Genomic DNA, 23470 nt, shown 5'->3' with positions numbered 1-23470 from the left:
TTCAAACTTTATTTTATTTCTCCGATCCCTATGATACATTTATTTTAATGGTCTCACTTATTTTACAAAATTAAGTAAAAAATAATATTATTCAATTTAAAAAATAAAAAATAATATTAATTTAAACTTTAAATTGCATTAATATTTTTTTTTCTATATATTTATCATTTTTATAATATCAATTATTTTACGAGATTTTGTCATTTATTCGTTTTTTACTAATTTTTATTCTTTAAAATTTTATATTTTATTTTATTTTATTTTATTTTAGAAGGTTGTTTTAATTAGTGCTGTAGTTGACTTTTTTTTTAATTAATTATAATTTAAATTTTGTAATAAAGAATTTTAAATTCTTGGTTTTAGAATCCAACACCTAAACGTAGTGTCTATATCAATTTTTTATTTAATAAATCAAGAGCATATTAAATTATTTTTTTAAAATGTAAAATGGTTAAAATTTAATGATTAAAATAGGAATTAATTTTATTTAATTCATTGAGAATTAAAATAAATTTCAGACCTAAAATCAATTCATTTAAATAATAATTAATGCATTAATCCTCCATTATCATCATATTATTATTATTATTATTTGAAATACATTTGAAATTATTTTGTTATTTTATAATTTTATTTGACAATATATAATTTTTTTTTTACAAAATTGATAAAAAAATCTAAAATAAATATGCATAAGAAATAGAAAAAATAAACTTATGAGGACAGAAATAAATAATATAAAAACTAAATTTAGACCAACATTTATATTTATATTTATATATTTATGGAAATTCCCTTTTCATAGGTATTAATATTCATACATTTTTTGATAAATTAAACTGTGAAATTTGTAAATTACTTATCTACCCTTGTCTCGAATTTCCTATTTTGAAGTAGACGCGGCATAAGAGTTTTTATCCAGTACGCGCAAATCCACAGCATCAAGTGCCAATGTAGCCGTCAGATCATAAATAGAGATGATCGAACCGTCCACATAATGCACGTTTTTCTAAATCGATCTTTATTAGTGAATATGAAAATTGTCTATTAAAATTAAAATTACATATAAATAATAATAAAATTCAAAATTTTTACCAATTTTGTTAATAAATTTAGAAGGAAAATTGAAAATTTTCCATTTTTTTCAATATAATTTTATTTTAAATTTTCATAAATTGGGTTGAATTTTTGAAAAAACGGAACAATTCAAATCGGTTTAAGTTGGCATTTTTTTTATCGGGTCAACATAATCAACTCGAAGATAGGGTTACAACCTAATCCTAATCCAAACCCGCTCTACTTTTGAGATTATTATAAAAAAAAAATTAAGAATATTTGAGGCTTATGAGATTTTAGTTATTAATGTAATATGTACAGTGGATATGTACTATTTTTTAAACAATTAAAAAAATAACCCGACAACCCAATTCAACATAAAAATAGAGTGTTAGGTTGGAGTTGGATTGTGAGCTCAATTCGCGTTGCTCGGGTCAATAACCTAACACCAGTCAAAAAATTCGAGCCAGTGCAAAATATTTTTCGAACCTAATCATTATATTGAACACACGACACGATAGCTAAGTGTCACATGTCAAAGTCGAGATCGAGTCTAAAACTAAATTCTAACTTTCTCGACCAAAATTATAATCGTTAAAATATTTAAAAAAAAAATACTTTTTAAACAACAAGAAATAATTAAATAATAATAATAATAAATAAATAAATAATTTAATTTAAAAAAAAAAAAGGTGGGGGCCAGCGCGGAGCTTAAAATGTAACGTGAATCAGCGTCCACTTTCACCGCCGGCTCCGCGCCAACGTTTCTACATAAACTCAATTCTTCACTCTTTTAAATGTCTCTCAACAGATTTTCTCTCTCTAACATGCAAGTTTCTTCGGTGTCCATTTCAATGGATTCGTGTTCTTGATTCCTTCAATTTCAGTCTCAGATTCTTCTCCCTCCTTTTGATTTCTTCGTCACTTTTGCCTTCGTTGATTGATTGGGGGAGGAAGAAGAAGACGAGCAGGCGACTATGAAGAACGACGAACAAGTTCGGACTCTGTTTGGGATTTCCCTCACCGAGCGCCCTAAATGGCACCAGTTTCTCATTTGCTCTTCTGGATTTTTCTTTGGCTACTTAGTTAATGGCATCTGTGAGGTATTGTTTCTTTTTCGGATTTTCTCTTTTCTGTTTGGTTCCCGAGAAAATACTGGACTTATACGGCTATTCTATTGTACTGTTTGTTTGATTTTTTGTATTCGGTTTTAGTTTTTGTTTGATTTATTGAAGGAGATTTGTGATTCCGTTGCTGCATGTTACTCTGTTTGTTTCTCGAGAAAATGAAATTTGGGGAAAGAAAGAAAATCGCTCGGAAAATTTCGTACTCTTTGATTTCGGCATTCAACCTAAAGATCCTCATAATTCCATTTCCATATCAAATACTTGCTTGGCTGATCCGTTTATCTGTTCATATGCTACTGGTTTTCAATTTTGGGGATTGAAATTATTACATTCGATGTTTCCAAATTTACATGAACTGAATCTCGATTTCTGCCTAATGTTTAGGAATATGTATATAACAAGCTGCAATTCAGGTGAGCGTTTGACATAAAACTTCTTATGCCCTTGAAATTTCCATAACGCATTTCTTTAATTTCACCCAATATTGAATTTCTTTGCTGCAGTTATGGATGGTACTTCACATTTATTCAAGGATTTGTGTATCTTTTTCTGATTTATCTCCAAGGATTCACTGCCAAGCAAATGGTTAATCCTTGGAAGACTTATGTAAAGCTTTCTGCTGTGTTGATGGGTTCCCATGGCCTCACCAAAGGATCTTTGGCTTTCCTTAACTATCCTGCTCAGCTTATGTTCAAATCTACTAAGGTAAATTTGGCTTGTTCTTGTGTAGATATGCTATGAAATCTTGTTTGTTTGGGAATACGTATGAAAAATCAGCCGGTCTTTGTGAGTTTATGTCTCGAATGTTGATTGATAATCTCGTTGAAAAATGATATGTTGTCTCAAATGTCGATTGCTAATCTCTAGAGAAATGATCTGTTGTCTCGAATGTTGATCGGTAATCTCGTCGAGATACAATCTGTATTCTCGAATGTTGATTGATAATCTCTAGAGAAATGACATGTTGTCTCGAATGATCTCGTCGAGAAACGATATATCGTTTCGAAGGTCAATCGATAATCTCATCGAGAAATGATCTACTGTCTCGAATATCAATCGATATTCTCTAGAAAATTGATTTGTCGTCTCAGAATGTTGATTGACAATCTCGTTGAAAAAGGATTTGTTGTCTCGAATGTTGATTGATAATCTCGTTGATAAATGATTTGCGAGCTTGTTGTGATTGAATCTGATGGGGATCAGTATAGTATCCATTCACCACAAGTTTGATTTTTAAAATTTTGAATAGCTTGAGTTGAACTTTGATATATATATATATATATATATATATATATATATATATAATTTAATTCACTATATTTATGTATTTTTTTTCCTAATAATTTTAATTTTTTTTGTTTCATTCTTTAATTCTGTCGGTCTTCTAAAAATTTCGATTGCCTCCTTTAATTGTTTCCTAATCTTTTTTAAGTTTTTAATTTTGACATTTTAAAATTCTTATCTCATCCTTTAATTTTGTCCTAATCTTTTGAAAAAATTAATTTCATCCTTTAATATTTTTCCTAATCTTTTAAATAATTTTAATTTCATCCTTTAATATTTTTCCTAATCTTTTAAATCATTTTAATTTCATCCTTTAGGTGTTGACTTTTTATTTTTTTTATTTTTTTTTATTTACTAAATGTCAAAAAAAGAAATTTCTTATGAGGGTTATTCGTAGCATGACATGGATTCCTATGGTCCCATTATTACATCTCGAGTCGGTAGTTTTTTTTTTATACTTTTATTATTATTATTATTTATTTATTTTTTTGTTGAATTATTATTATTATTATTTAAATGCATAGTTTTTTTTTTTTTTTTTTTTTGTTTTGTTTTGTTTTGTTTTTTTTTTTTTTTTTTTTTTTTTTTTTTTTTTTTTTTTTGCTTCACATCATCTATGAACAATTTTAACCTTTTGTGAAATTGAGGATTTAATTGGAGGAAAAAAAAATACAAAGAGTATATTCAAACATTTGGCTATAAAGTTGATGCTTAGTTTGATTTTTTCCTTCTTCATATTGGTATTCATGATGAAAGTTAGAATTGAAATGAACATTAGATTTTCCGGTTCGTTGCTTGAAGTTAATTAGGTTTTGATGTTTCAGGTTTTGCCCGTGATGATAATGGGCGCATTCATACCCGGCCTTAGACGAAAGTATCCAGCTCACGAATATGTTTCGGCTGTACTTTTGGTTGTGGGTTTGATCATCTTCACATTAGCAGATGCACAAACATCTCCGAACTTCAGTATTCTCGGTGTGATCATGATATCGGGCGCTCTAATCATGGATTCATTTCTTGGTAATTTGCAAGAAGCCATCTTTACCATGAATCCCGAAACGACACAGGTGTGGATCCTCATGTGCTATATTCTTGTTTCTATGGTTGTTTACATGTGATAATAAATTAATTCCAAAGTAACCAAACAGATGGAGATGCTGTTTTGTTCGACTGTCGTTGGCTTGCCTTTCTTGATCCCACCCATGCTTTTGACAGGAGAATTGTTTAAAGCATGGACTTCATGTTCTCAGGTAACAGTTAGCTCTCTCTCTCTCTCTCTCTCTCTCTCTCTGTCTCACCCCTTTTCACCCCCTAATTTGCTGAGGAAATACACGTTCTGAGCATACAATACGACGTATTATGCAGCATAAATACGTATACGGAGTGTTGGTTTTTGAAGCCATGGCGACCTACATCGGCCAAGTCTCTGTTCTTTCACTCATTGCCCTATTTGGGGCAGCTACCACAGCCATGGTAAATATTCACTTCTTAAAAACCTATCTCACTTTACTTGCCACTCCTACATGTGCTAAGTTATGGAGTTTTCAATGCTCTTTCAAGCATCTCATAAATGTCCATAGCTTTTTCTTTCATCCATTGTTAGAAATGATGCCTCTCAGTTTCAGCATTCCAAAGAGGATATGATCATTGAACCTAATTGAGTGCATCTGTTGAATTATGATCCAAGTCCTAGTTTAATCATAAACTTTCCTATTAATTTTCTCTAATCCTTAAATTTTCAAAATATTGTCTCAAAACGCTGCATAAAAGTTGTTTGAAATCTCGACATCTAAGGCCTCATTTGATAACCGTGTGATTTTTTGTTCTAAAAGCGATTGTAAAGAAAATGTGAGAAAATAATCACAATTTTCAAAATGCATCATACGGGGCTTAAAATACGTGTCTACATTAAATTTCCTAGGACTATTAATGATTGAGAATAGGATTGAAACTTTGAATTATTATGATCCTACTAACACCTCAAAACAATTGAATTCTGTCACAGATAACAACAGCTAGAAAGGCAGTGACATTATTGCTATCTTACTTGATATTCACAAAGCCATTAAGTGAACAACATGCGACAGGTCTACTACTTATAGGTATGGGGATCACACTGAAGCTCTTACCCGATTACAAGCCGAAAAACAGAGCTTTTCCGAGTACCGAGAGTTCAAGACCTGCTAACATTGACAATGAAATGGCAGCACATCAAATAAGAAGCGAAAAAGATGAAGAAAGAAGGCCATTGGTTTAAATTAGGATCCCATTTTATTGTTCTTATTTTCCAACTTTCAATTTATAAATGCAAGATATTACCTAAGATTTTCCTGTCTCAAACTTCTAAATTGTCTGATCAAAACAATGAACAGATAACTTATAGAACATAATTTGACCAAAGGCCCAGCTCAAGATTAAAGATGTTCACTAGAGGAATTGTGGTCTACAAAAAACTCCTAATTACTTTCAATGGTAATAACTAACAAATTAAATAAGCAGCAACAAAAAACGACTTACAGAACAGGAAGACTTTGGAGATGCAATGAATAAGCAAGCTATGAGTTCCTCGTTGAACCATGTTTTGCTTAATCAACTATAGGTGCATCATCAAAGGCTTCTCTTGCTTCAAGTACATCAATGCTATATCGCTTGGAGAGCAGTTCAACTTGTTCAGAAAATGACTTGTTGCCATTATCACCTATGTGTTTGATCATTTGAGACCACCGCTTTCTACATATATCACCATCCCTATGCTCAAGCAGTTGGTCCCATTCCACATCTTCGATGGAGACAGCGTCCAAGCTGGACAGAGCATCGACAAGTCGGTAGTCATCGACATCTTCCCATTCACCCTCAGCAACCATTGGTGATGTTAACTGGCGATACCATTTCATGCAGCAAAGAGCATTTGATCTCGTGGCCAACTTGTCGCTAATTGCTCCCCAGCAGATATTGTCACGTAGCATTCCGTGCTTGGATATTTTTTCCTCGGAAACCTTGTTTCGCAGGTCTGTGTTAACTAGATCAAATAATTTCTGGTACTCGTCTTGTGTCCAACGTCCTTTCTTCATATTGGTGAGTTTTATTCGTCGCCATGTATCTTTCACATGAAACCTATGTTTTCCAAGAGCATCAGCCAATCCTTTCCAATCCGATCCATATTTTTCGTGAAACTTTCGAACAATTTCATATTCCTCGGGTGTCCATTTACGCGACTCGTCCCTTTCAAACAAGATGTGAGCTCTATAGTATACACTCAAATAAGGTCTGTAAGGTAAGGATTTTCCTATGTCCTTCCAACAATTTTTCAGTTCAGGAAACTCCCTACATTTAAGAACCTTTTTGAGACCTTCCTCACCAAGCCCGTGCTCATGAATGTATTGCATGACAGCCATTTTAACTATCTCATCTTCTTCTTTGGAAAAACGCTTGCCTCTTATTAAACCATCATCTTCTTGCTTAGTACTTCTTCTACTTTTGCCATCATCTTCTTGCTTAGTTTTTTTTCTACTTTTGCCATCAGCTATTGGAAAAATCTCAACATCTTCTGAAAATCTGACTTTCTTAGATGATCCCTTGGGAGAAGGTCTTTCAGAAGGACCAACAACGTCCTCGTTCTCTGTCAATCCTGCTTCTCCTTCACGAACCTTTTCTTGTGATGCACCTTCAACATTCTTAGTTTTCTTCTTCTTCTTCTCCTTCTTAATAGATAAAGAATTGTCTCTAGAATCCTCAGTTTTTTGTTTCTTTTTCTTCTTCTCCTTCCCTTCATCTCGCCCTCGTTTACGGTTAGATGATCCCTTGGGAGAAAGTTTTTCAGAAGGACGACCAATGTCCTCGTTCTCTGTCAATCCTGTTCCTCCTCCATGAACCTTTTCTTGTGATCCACCTTCAACATACTTGGTTTTCTTCCTCTTTTTCTCCTCCTTAATATGTGAAGAACTTTCTTTAGAATCCTCAGTTTTTTGTTTCTTTTTCTTTTTCATCTTCTCCTTCCCTCCATCTGACCCTCTTTCATAATTAGATGATCCCTTGGGAGAAAGTCTTTCAGAGGGATCACCAATGTCCTCGTTCTCTGTCAATCCATCTCCTCCTTCATGAACATTTTCTTGTGATCCACCCTCAACATACTTAGTTTTCTTCTTCTTCTTCTCCTTCTTAATATATAAAGAATTGTCTCTAGAATCCTCAGTTTTTTGTTTCTTTTTCTTCTTCTCCTTCCCTCCATCTGGCCCTCTTTCATAATTATCTCCATCAATGCCCTCTGACAACTTAGCTTTTTTCTTCTTTTGCTTTTCTATTCCCTTGTCTTTCTTTACGCAAGTTTCTGTCTCGGTTTCTATTTCTTCATTCTTTGCCCACGGTTCTGTCTCAGATTCTGCCTCTTCTTTTTGCTCCTTCTTATGGGTTTTATGTTCTTTCTTCCTCTTCTTTTTCTTCTTCTCTCCGTCATTCTTGTTATCTGGACCATCAGGCCACTTAGTCTTTTCTGACCTTTGCATCTGCATTTTGTCATGAGTCACATCTTCATCTTGAGCAAACAATTCTGGAGTTGTCATCTAATACAAGAATATAGATGTGTGAGCAAGTAAAAAATAATAGCAACAACAATAATAATAATGATATGTATCTACATCTACATCTATCTATACTTTACATAAAAGTGCCTAAAATGGAGAATCTTTAGGTTTCCTTTAAGCCCTCCACACTTAGGACTAATTATCCTAAATATTTTCTTTAACTTTGTAAATCAAGTACATGAGTACAGAGTCTACGGACAACTCTTATTACCAGTAAACTCGAAGAAACATTGTTTATTGCATTATTTAAATTTTTTTATAAGAAAAAAAATTCAATGATACATGAAACTACAAAAGAGGCAGAGACCCTCTATAGGGAGATTTACAAAAGATCTCTCCAATTGAAAAGGAGGGAGATTGTGATGTGATGAGAAAGAAGAGAACATCTTCATCAAGCCATAACCCTGTTAACTATAGCATCAAAAACCTACTAAAGGAGTATTCCTTATCCTGGAAAATTCTCCCAAATGTTCCAGAAATATGCACTAATAAAATTCTACCAAAGATGCTTCTTATCTCTTTTGGAGGGATGACCTCCTAAAGTAAGCGAGAGAAGTAGCTTAAGATCATCTGGCAGTGTTGTTTGCCATTGAAAGATTAACAGTAAATGGTTCCAGAATGCCTTTGCAAATTCACAATTAATCAGGAGGTGAGGTTGTGTTTCTGTACTATGTTTGCAAGTAGAACACCACTGTGGAGATAGATTCCAGTGAGGCATCCTTCTTTGAAACTTGTCATTCGTGTTGATGGCCTTGTAGGAGAGTTCCCGGGTTTCTTAGGGTCGATCTTTCCATATCACTACCCTAAGCTCAGTTTCTCAAATGAAAAGCTTGTTATTCTTTCATTTTTATCAATGAAAGCTCGGTTTCAATAAAGTTGTGGTGAAGCATTGCTACTTGTAGGAGAAAGATCATGCAAAAGGGAGCTGATGGTAAATGTTCAATTTGGCAGCAACTTCCAAAAGCACTAGCTAATCCTTTGTGATAGAGTGGCCGAATCTAAACTTTGCAGCAGGGGTGCATAATCCTCAATCTCAACATCTATTTGGTTTCTTCTTAGTCCAAGGTTTCATCATTCAGCATGCCACATATCTTTAACTGCCCTTTCTTCACTAAGAGAGAGATAGAAATAAAAGGAAATTTTCTTCCCTCGGCCAGATATCTTTCCAAAAGGAAGTGTTTGCTCCATCACCAATTATGTATGTCAATCAATCATGTATGAAGGAGCAGAAATTCAGAATGGTTTTCCATTGACCTTTGGCGGTGTTAAGGGAAGAACTCCCCAGTTTTGCGTTGCAAGATCGCATTGGTTAATAGGAGGGAGACAATTTCAGTTTAAAAATAAAAAAGTAAGAAGAACTAATTGTCTTCTATCCAACTACAATCTACGAATATATAAATCTATCCAACTACAATCTATAAAAATAAAAAGTTCTTCGGTCAATCCAAATAACTCTTACAAGTTAGGAATTAGAACAGAATTGAATGACAGATTATTTCGACCAATTCTCTGATAAATAAAGAAGAGATGCTGAAAAATTCAACATGTCAATTTTCAGCAGAGACCAAAGAAATATACAGATAGCCTCGATTGACAGATCTGCAACAAACCTATTCAGCAAGATCAAAAAAATATACAGATAACCTCGACTCATAGATATATGCAACAAAGCAAAAGGCAGTTCGAAAAGAAAACCCAAATTGTCGCGAGGTTTTGTTCGTTGCTATTCACGACTACTCACTATTGCTATTAAGAAGAGAGAGAAACAAAAACAAATCCTCCATTCTTTCATTAGCCAAATTCTAATCTGTGTTCATCAGGAGAGACGAAAGGCATAGACGTAACTCGGGAGAATACCAGTGACAACAAGAGAGTAGATAGTGCAAATGAAACTCACTAGGAGGAGGCTGCGGCGGCACGAGCAGAAGAAACGACGGCGGCGGCAGCACTGAAATGGAGGAGGAGATAGCGGCGACACCTGCGCTCCTGCAACGAAGGATGAGACGGCGTGAAGAATGGTGGAGGAAGTGAGAAGAACGGTATTAGGGATTCCACATTTTATTTATTTTTAGACAAAATAATTTAAAATATATTTAGTTTATTTCATTAATATTCTTAATTAAAATATTTCAAATGATTTTTCCAAATTGCCATTAAAAAAAAATTATAAATTCAAAAATTTATTCAATAATATTTTAAAATTTAAAATTTTAAAAAATATACCAAGCAAAATAATAATAATAATAATAAATAAAATCCAACCCGAAATACAATGGACTAAAGCACGAGAAAAATCGAGCCACCAAATAGAAGAGAAAATGGGCCCAAGTTCCCTGGTCTCATTTCCTTGGCAGACAACAAAATGAAATATCTTATTGATTTGTTGTACTATTCTGTACCTCTCGATTGATAGAAAGACGTTCGGGAGCTGGGAGGGCCTATCGTGAGGGAACTTTCCTTTTTCCGGTAGGTGAAGGTAAAGCGGGAGCTGCATATGTCCACGGTGATCAAGGCAGAGCGACTCCTTTAAAAGAAGTTGGTTTGTTTTCTCGAAACTGTTAGATCTGCTTTCATTACAGAAAAAATAGGAGTTCTTGATTTGGCCGACGTTGATTCGTATGGCAATGCGGACTCGACTCAAGATGAGGATTTCACTTTTCATACTACTGCTATGAGCCGAAGGAGCTAGTAAGCTATCTCGCTAAACGAAAGGAGCACGTACGGGTTGACCTCGTTACAAGGGGTGGGGGCCAGCCAAAGAAGGTCAGTGACCTTATATCTGTTGGATGACGAAAGTCCCACATCTGCTAATTTAGGGAATGATCATGAATTTATAACGAAAGAATACTCCCTCTATTTATGATAATAATTTTAATTTTATTTTTTAAATATAATATTAAAATTGAAGAGTATATTTTTATTAAGATAAAATATAAAATTTAGGGTTTTTTTTTTCAATTTAACAAAAAAAAAAAAAAAAATATATATATATATATATATATATATATGAAATATTTTAAATTAAGAATATTAATGAAATAAACTAAATATATTTTAAATTATTTTGTCTAAAATAATAATAATAATATATATATATATATATATATATATATATATATATATATATTTTGTCTAAAAAATACTATTTACTCCGAAGTCTTTTGGGAAGCCTAAAGCAAACCGAGGAGAGCTTATGCTTAAAATGGACAATATCATATCATTCCAGAGAGTCGTTTTCATCGAACAACGGACTCCAAAAGGCAAAGCCCAAAGCAAAGCCACGAGAGTTTATGCTCAAAATGGACAATATCATACAATTGTGGAGAGTCGTGTTCATCAAACAACGGACTCCAAAAGGCAAAGTAGTCAAGTGTCGATTAAGGGGAGGTGTGGATATTTTTTTATAAAAACCTATGAAATTTAAAAAATAACATTATTATTATTTAAATAAAAAAAACCATTTATTTACTCTAAGAATTTTATTTTTATTTTTTAAATATAATATTAATATTGAAGATATTTTTTTAAAATTGAAGAGTATATTTTTATTAAGATAAAATATAAAACTTAGGGTTTTTATTTTTTATTTTTTCAATTTAACCAATATATATATATATATATATATATATATATATATATATATATATATATATATATATGAAATATTTTAAATTAAGAATATTAATGAAATAAACTAAATATATTTTAAATTATTTTGTCTAAAAATAATATATATATATATATATATATATATATATATATATATATATATATATATTATTTTTGTTTTGCATGGATGAAATAATTGTGCCCACAAATTAGGATCTAGCTCTTATCCAAAAAAAAAAAAAAATAAATAAACAAATTTAATTTTCCATATTTTCTCCATTTCCAATTATCCGCATAATTTTTTTTGTAAAATTGAATGGCATCCGGAGGCCATTCCGGCGAGGTTCCCGAAGTTCTGGTTCTAGGGTTTCCATGGGTCTTACCCTCTCTGGAATCCCAATTCTCCAACCGATTTCATTTCCTTAAACCATCCAATTCCGACCTTCCTTTACTCCAATTCCTCTCTTCTTTCGCCCAATCCGCCCGAGCCTTGCTCATCCCCGGCGGCGGCATCCAACTCACCTCCGCCATTCTCGACTGCCTCCCCGCGCTCAAGCTCGTCGTCACTACCAGCACTGGCCTCGACCACCTCGACTTGCCGGAATTACGCCGCCGTGAAATCGCGATCGCCTATGCTGGAAACTTGTTCTCTCAAGATGTCGCCGATTTGGCGGTTGGATTACTGATCGATGTTCTTATGAAAGTTTCGGCTGGTGATCGGTTCGTGAAGCAGGGGATTTGGCCTTCCCAACGGAAATTTTCCCTCGGATTAAAGGTCCTATTATTTATTTATTTTGAAAGTTAAAGCATTTTAAATTTTGTTTAAATTAAAATAATATAAATAGTTAGTTCTAAAAATACCCTTAAAAATAAACTTTATTTAGAGTTTTTAAAAGTTTTAGTAATTTCATTATATTTTAAAAAAATTTTAAAATTTTTAAAAAAATTAGTGTACAAATGAAAACGGTCTAAATGGTGTTGATCCGTTACTTTTGAAAATTCCTAGGCATTTTTGAAACTCGTCTAACCCATCTATCTACACCTCGTGTATTAGGGTACTAACGCCCGTCTATCTACACCTCGTGTATTAGGGTACCTGTCTATCTACACTTCGTGTATGAGGGTACTAACGCCTGTCTATCTACAACTCGTGTATTAGGGTACTAACGGGAGTTATTTTTTAAAATTCCTATGTATTTTTGAAATATGTCTAATCTGTCTATCTACACCTCGTGTATTAGGGTACTAACGCCTGTCTATCTACACCTCGTGTATTAGGGTACTAACGCCTGTCTATCTACCCCTCATGTACTAGGGTACTGACGTCTGTCTATATTACACCTCATGTATTAGGGTACTAACGCATGTCTATCTACACCTCGTGTATTAGGGTACTAACGGGAGTTATTTTTAAAAATTCCTATGTATTTTTTAAATATGTCTAATCTGTCTATCTACACCGCATGTATTAGGGTACTGACGCCTGTCTATCTACACTTCATGTATTAGTGTACTAATGTCTGTCTATCTACACCTCATGTATTAGGGTACTAATGCCTGTCTATCTACACCTCATGTATTAGGGTACTAACGTCTGTCTATCTACCTCTCATGCATTAGAGTACTAACGCCTGTCTATCTACACCTCATGTATTAGGGTACTAACGCCTGTCTATCTACACCTCATGTATTAGGGTACTAACGCCTGTCTATCTACACTTCATGTATTAGGGTACTAATACCGGCCTATCTAAACCTCATGTATTAGGGTACTAACGGTTGTTATCTTTTAAAATTTCTAGGTATTTTTGAAACACGTCTAACCCGTCTATTTACACCTCGTGTACTAGGGTACCAACAATTGTTATTTTTTAAAAATACTAGGTATTTTTGAAACACGTCTAACTCGTCTATCTAGACCTCATATATTAAGATATTTTTTAAACATGTCTAATCTGTCTTTCTACACCTCATGTATTAGGGTACTGACGGTTGTTACTTTTGAAAATTTCTAGGTATTTTTGAAACACTTCTGATTCTTGAGTACTAACAATCCGAGACATGAAATTTTAAATTTACTATCGAAAAATGGCCGAAACATAGAATTTTAATTCTTCGCTATCCGGTTACATAAATTCGGATGTGTTTTAAGGTTATAAATGATTGACAGTTAAGCGGCAAGCAAATTGGGATAGTTGGATTGGGGAAAATAGGCACAGAAGTAGCCAAACGGCTGGAGGGTTTTGGGTGCAGAATCTCATACAACTCCAGAACCAAAAAGCCATTAGTACCATACAGCTACTATTCCAATGTACATGAACTTGCAGCCAACTGTGAAGCCCTCGTCATTTGCTGCGGGTTAACGGCCGAAACCCGCCATATGATCGACAGGGACGTGATGGTTGCGTTAGGCAAAGATGGAGTGATAGTCAACGTTGGCCGAGGCGCGATCGTCGACGAGACGGAGCTGGTTCGACGCTTGATTCAAGGGGAGCTTGGGGGAGCTGGGCTGGATGTGTTTGAGAATGAACCTGAAGTTCCTAAGGAGCTGTTTAATCTTGATAATGTTGTGTTGTCGCCACATGTTGCTGTCTTAACAACTGAATCCATGGTAGGATTGACTCAATTGGTGGCGGAGAATTTGGAGGCGTTTTTCTCGAACAAGCCTTTGGTGACTCCGTTCGAGGATTATTCGAGTTGAACGGTATTAAAAATGTTCTTGAATTTTAGACGTTTGTTGTAGATTATACTACTAGACTTTTAAAAGCTTCGTTATAGTCATGGACGGGATCGTTTCAAACCGTTATAATTGTGTTGTAGATGATGTACTGTATGCTCACTACAACATAACCGAGATTTCGTGACTCGGGAAACTTGTCACCCACATTTTGTGACGTTTTTTTAGTTTTTTTAATCGACCATAAAAAAGGGTACCGTGAAAGACAAGTTAAGAGCCTGAAGTTTATAGGTCAGCTTTAGATCCTGTAACGAATCGGACTCGTAGTTTACAGACTAGCATTGCCAACTTGACTCTCGTGCATGACATGTTTTTTGTTTCTATGTTACGTAATTACGCATCGGACCCTTCATAAGTGATAAAATATAAAGTACCGTCCTTAGAGATAAGAAGAAATGAAAACGTCCTACCCTTAACGGTTTGGAGAATTATACAGGGCAAAGTCCAAAAGTTTCGAGAGTCTCACTATCGAGTGTTTTGTGGCTTTTCTCGATAATTAAGAACGGAAATCTTAAACTTTTCATGAAAGTTCCCGAACATTCAATTTTTTTAAACTCATTAATCTATTACATAAAATTTAAAATTTAAAATTTTATTAGATAAATCTTAAAATTTATATTATATATATATTTTTTAAAGTTTATAAATTTTAATTTATTATGTTTTTTTTTTTTTTTTTTTGACTCCAAGATATTATCATAGTCAACCAATATTATTAGGTAAATAAAAATAGATAATTTCCGTACTATAATCACGTGTTATATAAATTTTTAAAAAATAATTCCCACGTGCATGCACGTGCCAGTATATTCGTTTTCTTAATAACGGGGATTTCCTTTTATAGAATAATAATAAATGAAAAAAAAAAATTCCCGGGAAAATGACAGGTCGCGGACTCATAGCCGCCGCAGAGAAATTGGGCATTTTCCCATCCATTCATTGGCCTCTCTCTTTCTCCCTTCCTTCTTCCCATCCCATCAATGGCGGACCACGATCTCACCTCGCCGCTGCTCCCCACCGAGCCCTCAGACGGCGTCGAGGTGATCCTCAGAATCGAAGACGACGACGGCGGTCCACCGGAGCAGATCAATAATCAGAACGGGAACCATCACGGTCATACTCGATTATACTGTCGCAATCCTTTTGCCTTTCTTGGCTCTGATGGATTCTCCGTTCCCGAGTCGACAACGGTCGATCCGTTTCGGAATAACACGCCGAGTATCGGTGGGGTTTATGAGTGGGTTAAGATTGTGGTTTGCATACCTATTGCGCTTGCACGTCTTGTTCTGTTTGGGCTATGTCTTTTGGTTGGATATTTAGCCACTAAGACGGCGCTTCACGGGTGGAAGGATAAGGAGAATCCGATGCCGAAGTGGAGGTGTAGGCTTATGGGAGTTACGAGGCTTTGCGGGCGGTGTATTCTCTTTTCTTTTGGGTGAGAAATGCTTCTGGTTCTTGTTTGAATTTCATCTACCTATACTGAATTTCAATTTTGCTGTGTTTGTTGGAATTCTTAACGACGACATGTCCTTATTCAATTTCTGCTGTATTTGCATTGTAGCTGTACTATCATCTCTCGATGTGTTGGCTATTTTGTATGTTATCTAAACTTCATTTGAAGATTATTGCAAGTTACTGGAATGAGTAGTGGATTAATAAATTTCTGAACTAAAGATGACTAGAATTCTCTCGTCAATTCCTGAAAATCTTACTGGATGTCTTTGAATTTATTAATACTTTCAAGCAAAACATAAGAGGAAAAGGAAAATTTACTGAAGTAGAAGGGGTTTTACGATTTGTTAGAATGCTAGTTCATGATGCCAAATATTTGCCATTTTTGGTGGAAAAAAATTTCTTGCACGGGTTCTGTTTGATTGGTTATCTCTTCTGTTGGGCGCAGATTATGCTAATTTATATATAATGTTGTTTGTCTTCTACTATTTTTCTAATTTAGTGATTATCTTTTGTTTGTCTTTCTTCCTCTGCTTCAGATATCAATGGATAACAAGAAAAGGGAAGCCTGCTCCAAGGGAAATTGCTCCAATTATTGTATCAAATCATGTATCTTATATAGAACCTATCTTTTATTTTTATGAGTTATTTCCAACTATGGTCGCAGCTGAATCCCATGATTCCATTCCCTTTGTTGGGACCATTATCAGAGCTATGCAGGTCATTTCATGCCCTTTACGACTCGATTAACTCTTTCCAAGTAAAGATGCATTACCTAATTGAATACCTGATAAATGTTCATAATCAGTGTTTTTAAAGCTCGTTCCTGGGCTATTACTGCTAGGTCCAAAAAAAAAAAGTTGGTTTTTTATTTTTAAATATTTTTATTTTTTATAATGAGGCAGACAATAGAAAAATATAAATAACTTCTGTATGTACAACAAAAGTAGTATCAAGAATAACAAGATGATGAGAAGCTGTAGAGATTTTATTTGAGATTGATGGGGAAAATGAATACTTTTAAAGAATATTCATGAGTTTCTTCAAGTTAAAAGATTTAAATTTGATTTGAGGAGCCAAGGCACACACCAGAAGCCTGAGGCATTCCTTCAGTAAGGGAGCCTCGCTTCTTTGATGTGAGGTGTAGGCACCTGACATCTTAAAACATTGTTCATAATTAAGTAGGTCATCTAGTTATTAAATGCTGTACATTAATTTATTGTTTACATTTCTCAGGTGATATATGTAGATAGGTTTTCACCTACATCAAAGAAGCATGCTATTAGTGAAATAAAGGTAAAAAGTTTCTGTAACTTTTACATGTACTTATACATCACTTTGTGTATAATACCCATGTTGATGAGCATTGTTGTATGAGACATTGTTTATTGACTTGGGGCTTTAATAAATTTTTTTTTTATTTCTTTTGAGAATAAAAACGTTTGGTGTGTGCTTCAATAAGGGCCCTTAGCTTCCAGGTATTCTTTTTATTACAATGGTTGGTGAATCACTTTTGAATCATTTTGTTTCCATTTTCTCATTAAAAATTTTGAAGCACCTCTTTATTTGATTACTTACAAATTGCATTATATTTTATATAAATAATGCATCTAGTTTTAGTTAAATTATTATTATTTGTAACTATGGTCAAAACTTGTACACTTGGTTTATTACGAGGGCATGGTGAATGAATGATCTAGTATCCCTTCCCATTTTTTTCTTGTTTGATTATCGACTTGGATCAACATGTTAAGATCTTTGATAGAAAACTATGCTTTCAAGGATGTGAAAACAGAGAAAGGCTTCTTGCAATAGATTTCCAAGAGTTCTGTTATTTCCAGAGGGAACCACTACAAATGGAAGGTCTCTTATTTCTTTTCAACTTGGTGCTTTTCTTCCTGGTTATTCAATCCAACCTGTCGTTGTTCGTTATCCTCATGTTCACTTTGACCAATCATGGTAGGTTCCCATTGCTCATTTAATTTTTTCATTTAGTGCCAACTCTATATCTTACTGTGTTGTTTGTGAAATTCTATTTTGCCTAGGGGATTTGTTTCTTTGCCAAAGCTCATGATTAGAATGTTCATGCAATTTCACAATTACTTGGAGGTATTCTTTTTTCTATCCTGCATCTGTTAAAAAACTTTTGATTTCATTTGATCTAGGCAATGTTAAAGTCACATTTTATTATCTGACCAGGTTGAGTATCTTCCTGTTATTTCACCGCGATATAATGGAAAAGAAAGCACTGTTGAATTTGCTAAGAGAGTAAGGTTCTACTTATCTGAGTTCATAATTTCTTTTTTTACTTTCTTGTACTTTCTTGTTCATCTTCATTCTCGATCTTTCTCCACTGGCAATCCTATGGAAGTGAGAGCATGTGTACTAAAGTGTTGTTGAGCAAGACCACGCGCTCGCCTAGAGGCGAAGTGAGTGAGATAAGGCGTTAGTGTCTTGAAGGTATCCAAGGCAAGCAACCAGGCACTTATCTTGGTGCGCCATTTCTTGCCATTTTGTGCCTTTGCTATGAAGCAATATGAGCACCCTATTAATATGTCCGTCAAACTGACCATGACCAACGGATGAAAAAGATAGGAGGTCAAGGCAAAAAAAAAAAAAGGATAACCGGAAAAGATGAATAAGAAGAGACTGAGAAGAAGGAAAGTTAGAAAAGAGTGCATATTATTTTTCCTCATGACTAACAGATGGCTTCGAATAAATATAATTCTGGCACTATCTTCTTTCCTGACTAAAGACGATTTAATTTCTCCATGACAAATGCTAGTTGTATTTGAAGCTTGTGTTGTCTGATCATTAATCATAACAATGTTCCTCATATTTAAAGACAAAATGTCCCTACTTTTTTTTAGCCTGAATATCTCCATTTCTCTTAATTATTTAATTAATTAGTGTTGTTAATGTTTTTATGCTTTAAAAGGATATATTTTTTTTTTACTTACTGTTGTTGTAGATTGGATTTATTTTGTATCTTATTAAGTGCACCTTCCTTCACTCAAGCGGCACCTTTTTGTTGCCTTTCTCCTTGAGATGATTAGGAAATTTATTACCTTAAAGTGTTCCTTGGGCTTTTTAAATTTCTTTCACGAAAACATCAGTCTGAACAACTTTCTCTCTGCATATTGACACTATCTCAGATCGCCAATTCCTTAATTCTTGTTAAAAGCAGCTATCATCTCATTTTTAATGCTCCTAACTCTTCTTTACCCTGCACTTCCAAGTTCCAGTTTGTTTTGGATGAATATAGCTCCCTTTCAATCTTGTACTGCACTTTCCTTACTTGAGGATTTGAACATTGATTCAAATTAAGGTGGTTAATCGATAAATTTCAAGACCTAAAAGAATCGAGGATACTTGAACATGGATAAAAAGTACTCATATAAGTTCATAACTAAGGCTTATTGCCTAATAGGGTGGAGAACCACTTGGGAAGTGGACGGTGTGTATGTTGGAATTATTTTTTACTTAATCAAATTCTAGTACATGTCTTTTGTAACCTAATAACTTATTTGCTTGGTTACTTATTCTATTTTGCACAGTTCAATATTTTTTTCTTGTTGAGAATTGAAAAATTATTCGTGCAGACTAGCCTTGCAATGGCCACTGCACTAAATGTTGTCCAAACGGCTCACTCATATGGAGATTTAATGCTTCTAACCAAGGCTGCCGAGGCAAATCAAGTATGTATATATTTTTTTTCTTTCTAATGTTGCATTTAATATCTTTGTTCTCCCCAATAATTCACATTTTTAACTCTTGTGCTTCTCTTTGAACCTTTTTCTACAAGAAACATCGAAGATATAATAAACAAAAAACTGGAAAGACAGCCCAAGGGCCAGGGGATGAGGGCCTCCCCCGCCCAAGGAAACCACTACAAAATGCCTTCCAATCAAGAAAAATGAAAGAGAGAGGATAGTAACAGTAGTGCTTCCTTTAGACCTTTTTCTACACATATTTTTCCACATTATTGATATAAGCAAGTTTCAGTAGTTTGTGAAAAAAAAAAAAAAAAAATTTGGTACATACAGTTTAAATGTGAATGATGGATCTGGTTTGAATGATGGATCTGGTTTACTATGCACCACCTACCCAGGGGTTTCAACTTGATTAGATTTACAATCCATGTGCGGCCATGTTATGCTCTTGGTGATGTTAATGGTCTTTATGGTTTTGTTTTACTTTCTTGTATCTTAGCATCTGCTGTTTATCTGGAATTAATGCTTATATTTTATTATTTTTTTATTTTTTATATTTACCTTGCTGTGATAACAATTTTGCAGGAGAGACCCTCTGATTATATGATTGAAATATCCAAGATAGACCAAGTGAGTCATTTTGTTCAAGTTCTTTACCTTCTGAAACGTCTCTCTTATATTTCACATACTTTTCTGATTGTGTATTACAATGGTTTTCCCCCCTCATTTGTCACAGGTTAGCAGCCTAGAAGCTGTTGATTTTCTTGATAAGTTTCTGTCCATGAATCCTGACTCCAGGTAATATTCTACTTTTTACTTCCATATGTGCAAAATATTTCATGTTTTCTATTTTGTTTGTAATGTTTGATGTGATAAAGTGAGGACTAGAATTCTTTTTGAGGATACAGAGTGGGAATTGCTGATAATTAATATATGTGGCATAGTGCATGCTAACATTTCTTTTCAATTTTATTATCCCATTGTTTTCTCATTATTCGCCAATTGGAGTTTCCTTTAAATAATATTCTTATAATATAGCTTGAGTTTCAAGACCTTTTCCTCCCCTTAGTCGTGCATTTTCTTCACAATATATAATTTGTTATTAAACAAACAATCTAAATTTCTGAACATAACGCTGTGGATAGCACATCCCTTTTATAGTGAAGTTGTCTCTTACCAAAAAAAAAAAAAAAAAAAAAAAAAAAAAAAAAAAAAAAAAATCTGAACCTGACCCTCTTCACTTTTAATGTGGAAGGAAATTGGTGACACTGAAGTCCTGTTACATATCTTCTCTAGTAAAAAACATCATAAAGATTTTGAAATTTGAGGATGTAATTTCAAGGACTACTATATATTTTAATGTCCTGAGAAAAGAAACACACTCAGTAAGAAAGATTACCGTACAAATGAAAGCTGTAAGGTCCAAGAATCAAAAAACCAAAGCTAAAGCTGTACGATGCTGCAGGAAGCCATAAAATAAATCTCTGATATCATAGCTCTCACATGCCTACGATAAAAATTTTCTGATATCGTTGGTTTGTTCTTTTTGCAGTGGCCGTGCTACATATAATGGATTTGTAGGAGCTCTACGACTCAAGCCTTGTGCGCTTGCTGAAGAGGTGACTTATTCTAGCTTCAATAGCTTTACTAGCAGTTGTTTCTCAAACGGTTTATGTACGTTGCTTATGCTTAAAGTAAACATAACTTTGCTAGTTTCTTCTAGTGGGGAGGACTTTAAAAGTTGTAGATACTCACATGTGAACAATAAATAAATTCATTGGAGCAACATGCATTGTGCAATAAAGAAGAAAAAAAGAAGTCTTTTGATGCTTCCATTTATTAATATTTGGAAAAAAATTAGTACTTGTAAAATATCAAATATAATATAAGATGCTCTAGTTAATTTTGTTTGTGTGGCTTAGATTGTTGACGTCTATTCCCTGTCACATTGGGATTCTCCCTCCATTAAGCTTAGGTGTTGAACTTCTTCGAAATTGATGTTGTTCTTAGATTATGAAGCTTTTCTCGGTGGAAAGGTAATTGGGAGTGTCTTAAGGCATAATGTCATAAATATCGGGGTTGACATTTTATTTTTATTTGTTTGAGTTGTTCTTTCAGAATTTGTTCATGAGCTGAGTGATTGAAAATCCTTTTTTGTTCTTTGGGTGCTGCAGATATTTTCTCTTATTGACATAGAGAAGATGGGAACAATAACATTCAAGCAGGTTTTTCCTTCTCTCAGCAATTTTTTGATGTTTTTACCCCGTCCTCTCCCTGTCTAAATGCCAATATTTTCTCTCTCAAGCCTAAAATATTCTTGTAACATAGAAACAATGGCACATTGGTTGGATGATTACTGATTAATTGAAACACCTGTTGAAAAAAATTGAAACTACTTGTTAATTGAACTTCCACAATATCGTTCCATTATTTGACTAATTAAGAACCATATGACGCATTCCAAGCAGATAGTATGTTGTTGGTGCTAATTCTTTTAGATTCCACATTGTTTAAAACTTAAGTTATTGGCTTCTTCCAGTACCTGTTCGGCTCTTTGCACGTTATGAGGCTGCAAGGTTTTCAGCGATCATGTGAGCTTATCCTTACTGAATGTAGCGACGAAGAAGATAAAATTTCAGAACAAAAAGTAAACTTTTCGTTCCTTTATTTGTTTATTTTTAATACTTCTGTGCATTTGGATGAATGCCGATTTCTCATATTCCGGTTATTCATTGGCATCAGCTAGAAGAATTCATAAGGCCAGCAATACCTGATCTGAATACCGACGAGGTACCGTCTTTGTCGCACTATTCCATTTTCGTGCAGTGTGTAAGTCACACTGAACTATATCTTTGTTATATTTTGAGTGATTGCAGGCTCGTGAGCTCTTTAAACTATTTGATACCGATGGCGATGGGAAGATTAGCAAGAATGATTTGCTTGGCTGCCTAAGAAGGAACCCGCTGTTGATTGCATTTTTTTCGCAGTGTTTGCTACCGTGCTCGTAGTTGGAAATAACATAGTGTGTCTAACATTGTTTGATGAATGAGTTCCCCATGTCTTTTTTGTTCATTATTGTCACCTCCCTCGTTGTTTGATTGAGAGGAACCTATAGTAGGAGAGGGTTGGGCTGTTTCCTTTAATATTGGTGGTGGGTTTAACATATTTTACCACATTACCCCCTGAAATTATCCACTCCTGCAACTACTCCCATTGTATTTTGATATGAGTTCTTGTAATGTTCACATAATCCAAACAAGTTTGCTGTTTGCTGTTTGCTGTTTGCTGATGATAAAATCTGCTCAACTTCTTCAGGCCATTGTCTTGTGGATATTCAGATTTTTCTCCACCACACTCCAAACAACAGGTACTGTATCTCACTCATAATCTGTCATGAATTTGTTTGGATGTTGATATTATATTGGATCTGTTCATTCATTTTAAACGTGTTTGTGGTTAAAAGCTTGCCTCTTTTCGATTCGAAAAAAAGAAAAAAAAGTCATCTGTAATTATTTTTTAGGTGAAGATTCAAACCTTTGAAATTATTCGAATTTATTCTATTTAACAATAGTGAAAACTCTGCAATCTGCATCATTTGTTCTGAAACGTACGTACAATTATTTCCATCATAATATAATTTAAAACTTGTGTAGGGTCGGACTCGAACATTAGGTACAAAGTTGAGCTTATAACTTTTGTTGTTTGTGGTATATTTTTGAAATGAAGAGGAGGATAGGGCTACAGGGTTGCAGCACAGTTAATGTCATTGACTTGCATGATTGGAAGTATTTGTTCTATTAATGCACTGCATCCATTTATAGTGATTGACATAAATTTGTTTTTTTTTCCCCCAAACAGGTCAAGATTTGGATAAGAATTTAGACCAATCTTATTTTATTTTATTTTTCTTAG

The 23470-nt window shown here is 34.0% G+C and overlaps 4 protein-coding genes across 7 annotated transcripts; 3 read left to right on the top strand and 1 right to left on the bottom strand.

Moving 5' to 3' along the window:
- Positions 1 to 1829: 1829 nt before the first annotated feature.
- Positions 1830 to 5867, top strand: LOC111800010 (UDP-galactose/UDP-glucose transporter 2). Its single transcript, XM_023683584.2, has 7 exons — positions 1830 to 2159; positions 2568 to 2596; positions 2687 to 2888; positions 4292 to 4534; positions 4616 to 4717; positions 4833 to 4940; positions 5473 to 5867. The coding sequence occupies exons 1-7, from the start codon at positions 2034 to 2036 to the stop codon at positions 5722 to 5724; spliced, it is 1062 nt and encodes a 353-aa protein (XP_023539352.1). The 5' UTR covers positions 1830 to 2033; the 3' UTR covers positions 5725 to 5867.
- Positions 5401 to 10105, bottom strand: LOC111800009 (myb family transcription factor). 4 transcript variants are annotated; one of them, XR_015422116.1, is made up of 3 exons: positions 9945 to 10105; positions 5985 to 8026; positions 5401 to 5650 (listed from the first exon to the last, which is right to left on the bottom strand). XR_015422116.1 is itself a non-coding variant. In XM_023683581.2 (2 exons), exon 2 carries the CDS (start codon positions 8024 to 8026, stop codon positions 6053 to 6055), a length of 1974 nt encoding a protein of 657 aa, XP_023539349.2. In that variant the 5' UTR covers positions 9945 to 10105; the 3' UTR covers positions 5716 to 6052. The 4 variants fall into 4 exon arrangements, 1 of the variants encoding a protein (XP_023539349.2); XR_015422115.1 differs by having other exon boundaries at positions 5401 to 5647; XR_015422117.1 differs by having other exon boundaries at positions 5401 to 5647; positions 9905 to 10079.
- Positions 10106 to 11943: 1838 nt separating this feature from the next.
- Positions 11944 to 14602, top strand: LOC111800271 (glyoxylate/hydroxypyruvate reductase HPR3). Its single transcript, XM_023683886.2, has 2 exons — positions 11944 to 12431; positions 13827 to 14602. The coding sequence occupies exons 1-2, from the start codon at positions 11973 to 11975 to the stop codon at positions 14355 to 14357; spliced, it is 990 nt and encodes a 329-aa protein (XP_023539654.2). The 5' UTR covers positions 11944 to 11972; the 3' UTR covers positions 14358 to 14602.
- Positions 14603 to 15285: 683 nt separating this feature from the next.
- LOC111800269 (lysophospholipid acyltransferase LPEAT2) lies at positions 15286 to 22842 on the top strand. The gene is made up of 14 exons (XM_023683885.2): positions 15286 to 15828; positions 16385 to 16565; positions 17082 to 17141; positions 17641 to 17804; positions 17891 to 17954; positions 18045 to 18113; positions 19448 to 19543; positions 20144 to 20188; positions 20295 to 20356; positions 21111 to 21177; positions 21733 to 21783; positions 22098 to 22205; positions 22301 to 22348; positions 22435 to 22842. The coding sequence occupies exons 1-14, from the start codon at positions 15374 to 15376 to the stop codon at positions 22564 to 22566; spliced, it is 1602 nt and encodes a 533-aa protein (XP_023539653.2). The 5' UTR covers positions 15286 to 15373; the 3' UTR covers positions 22567 to 22842.
- Positions 22843 to 23470: the final 628 nt, after the last annotated feature.

The sequence above is a fragment of the Cucurbita pepo genome, chromosome 8 (assembly GCF_057944985.1).
Source record: "Cucurbita pepo subsp. pepo isolate OVF chromosome 8, ASM5794498v1, whole genome shotgun sequence".
Classification (NCBI taxonomy): Eukaryota; Viridiplantae; Streptophyta; class Magnoliopsida; order Cucurbitales; family Cucurbitaceae; genus Cucurbita; species Cucurbita pepo.
Note: the sequence above shows the minus strand (reverse complement) of the source record. Positions and strands in the feature narration are given on the sequence as shown.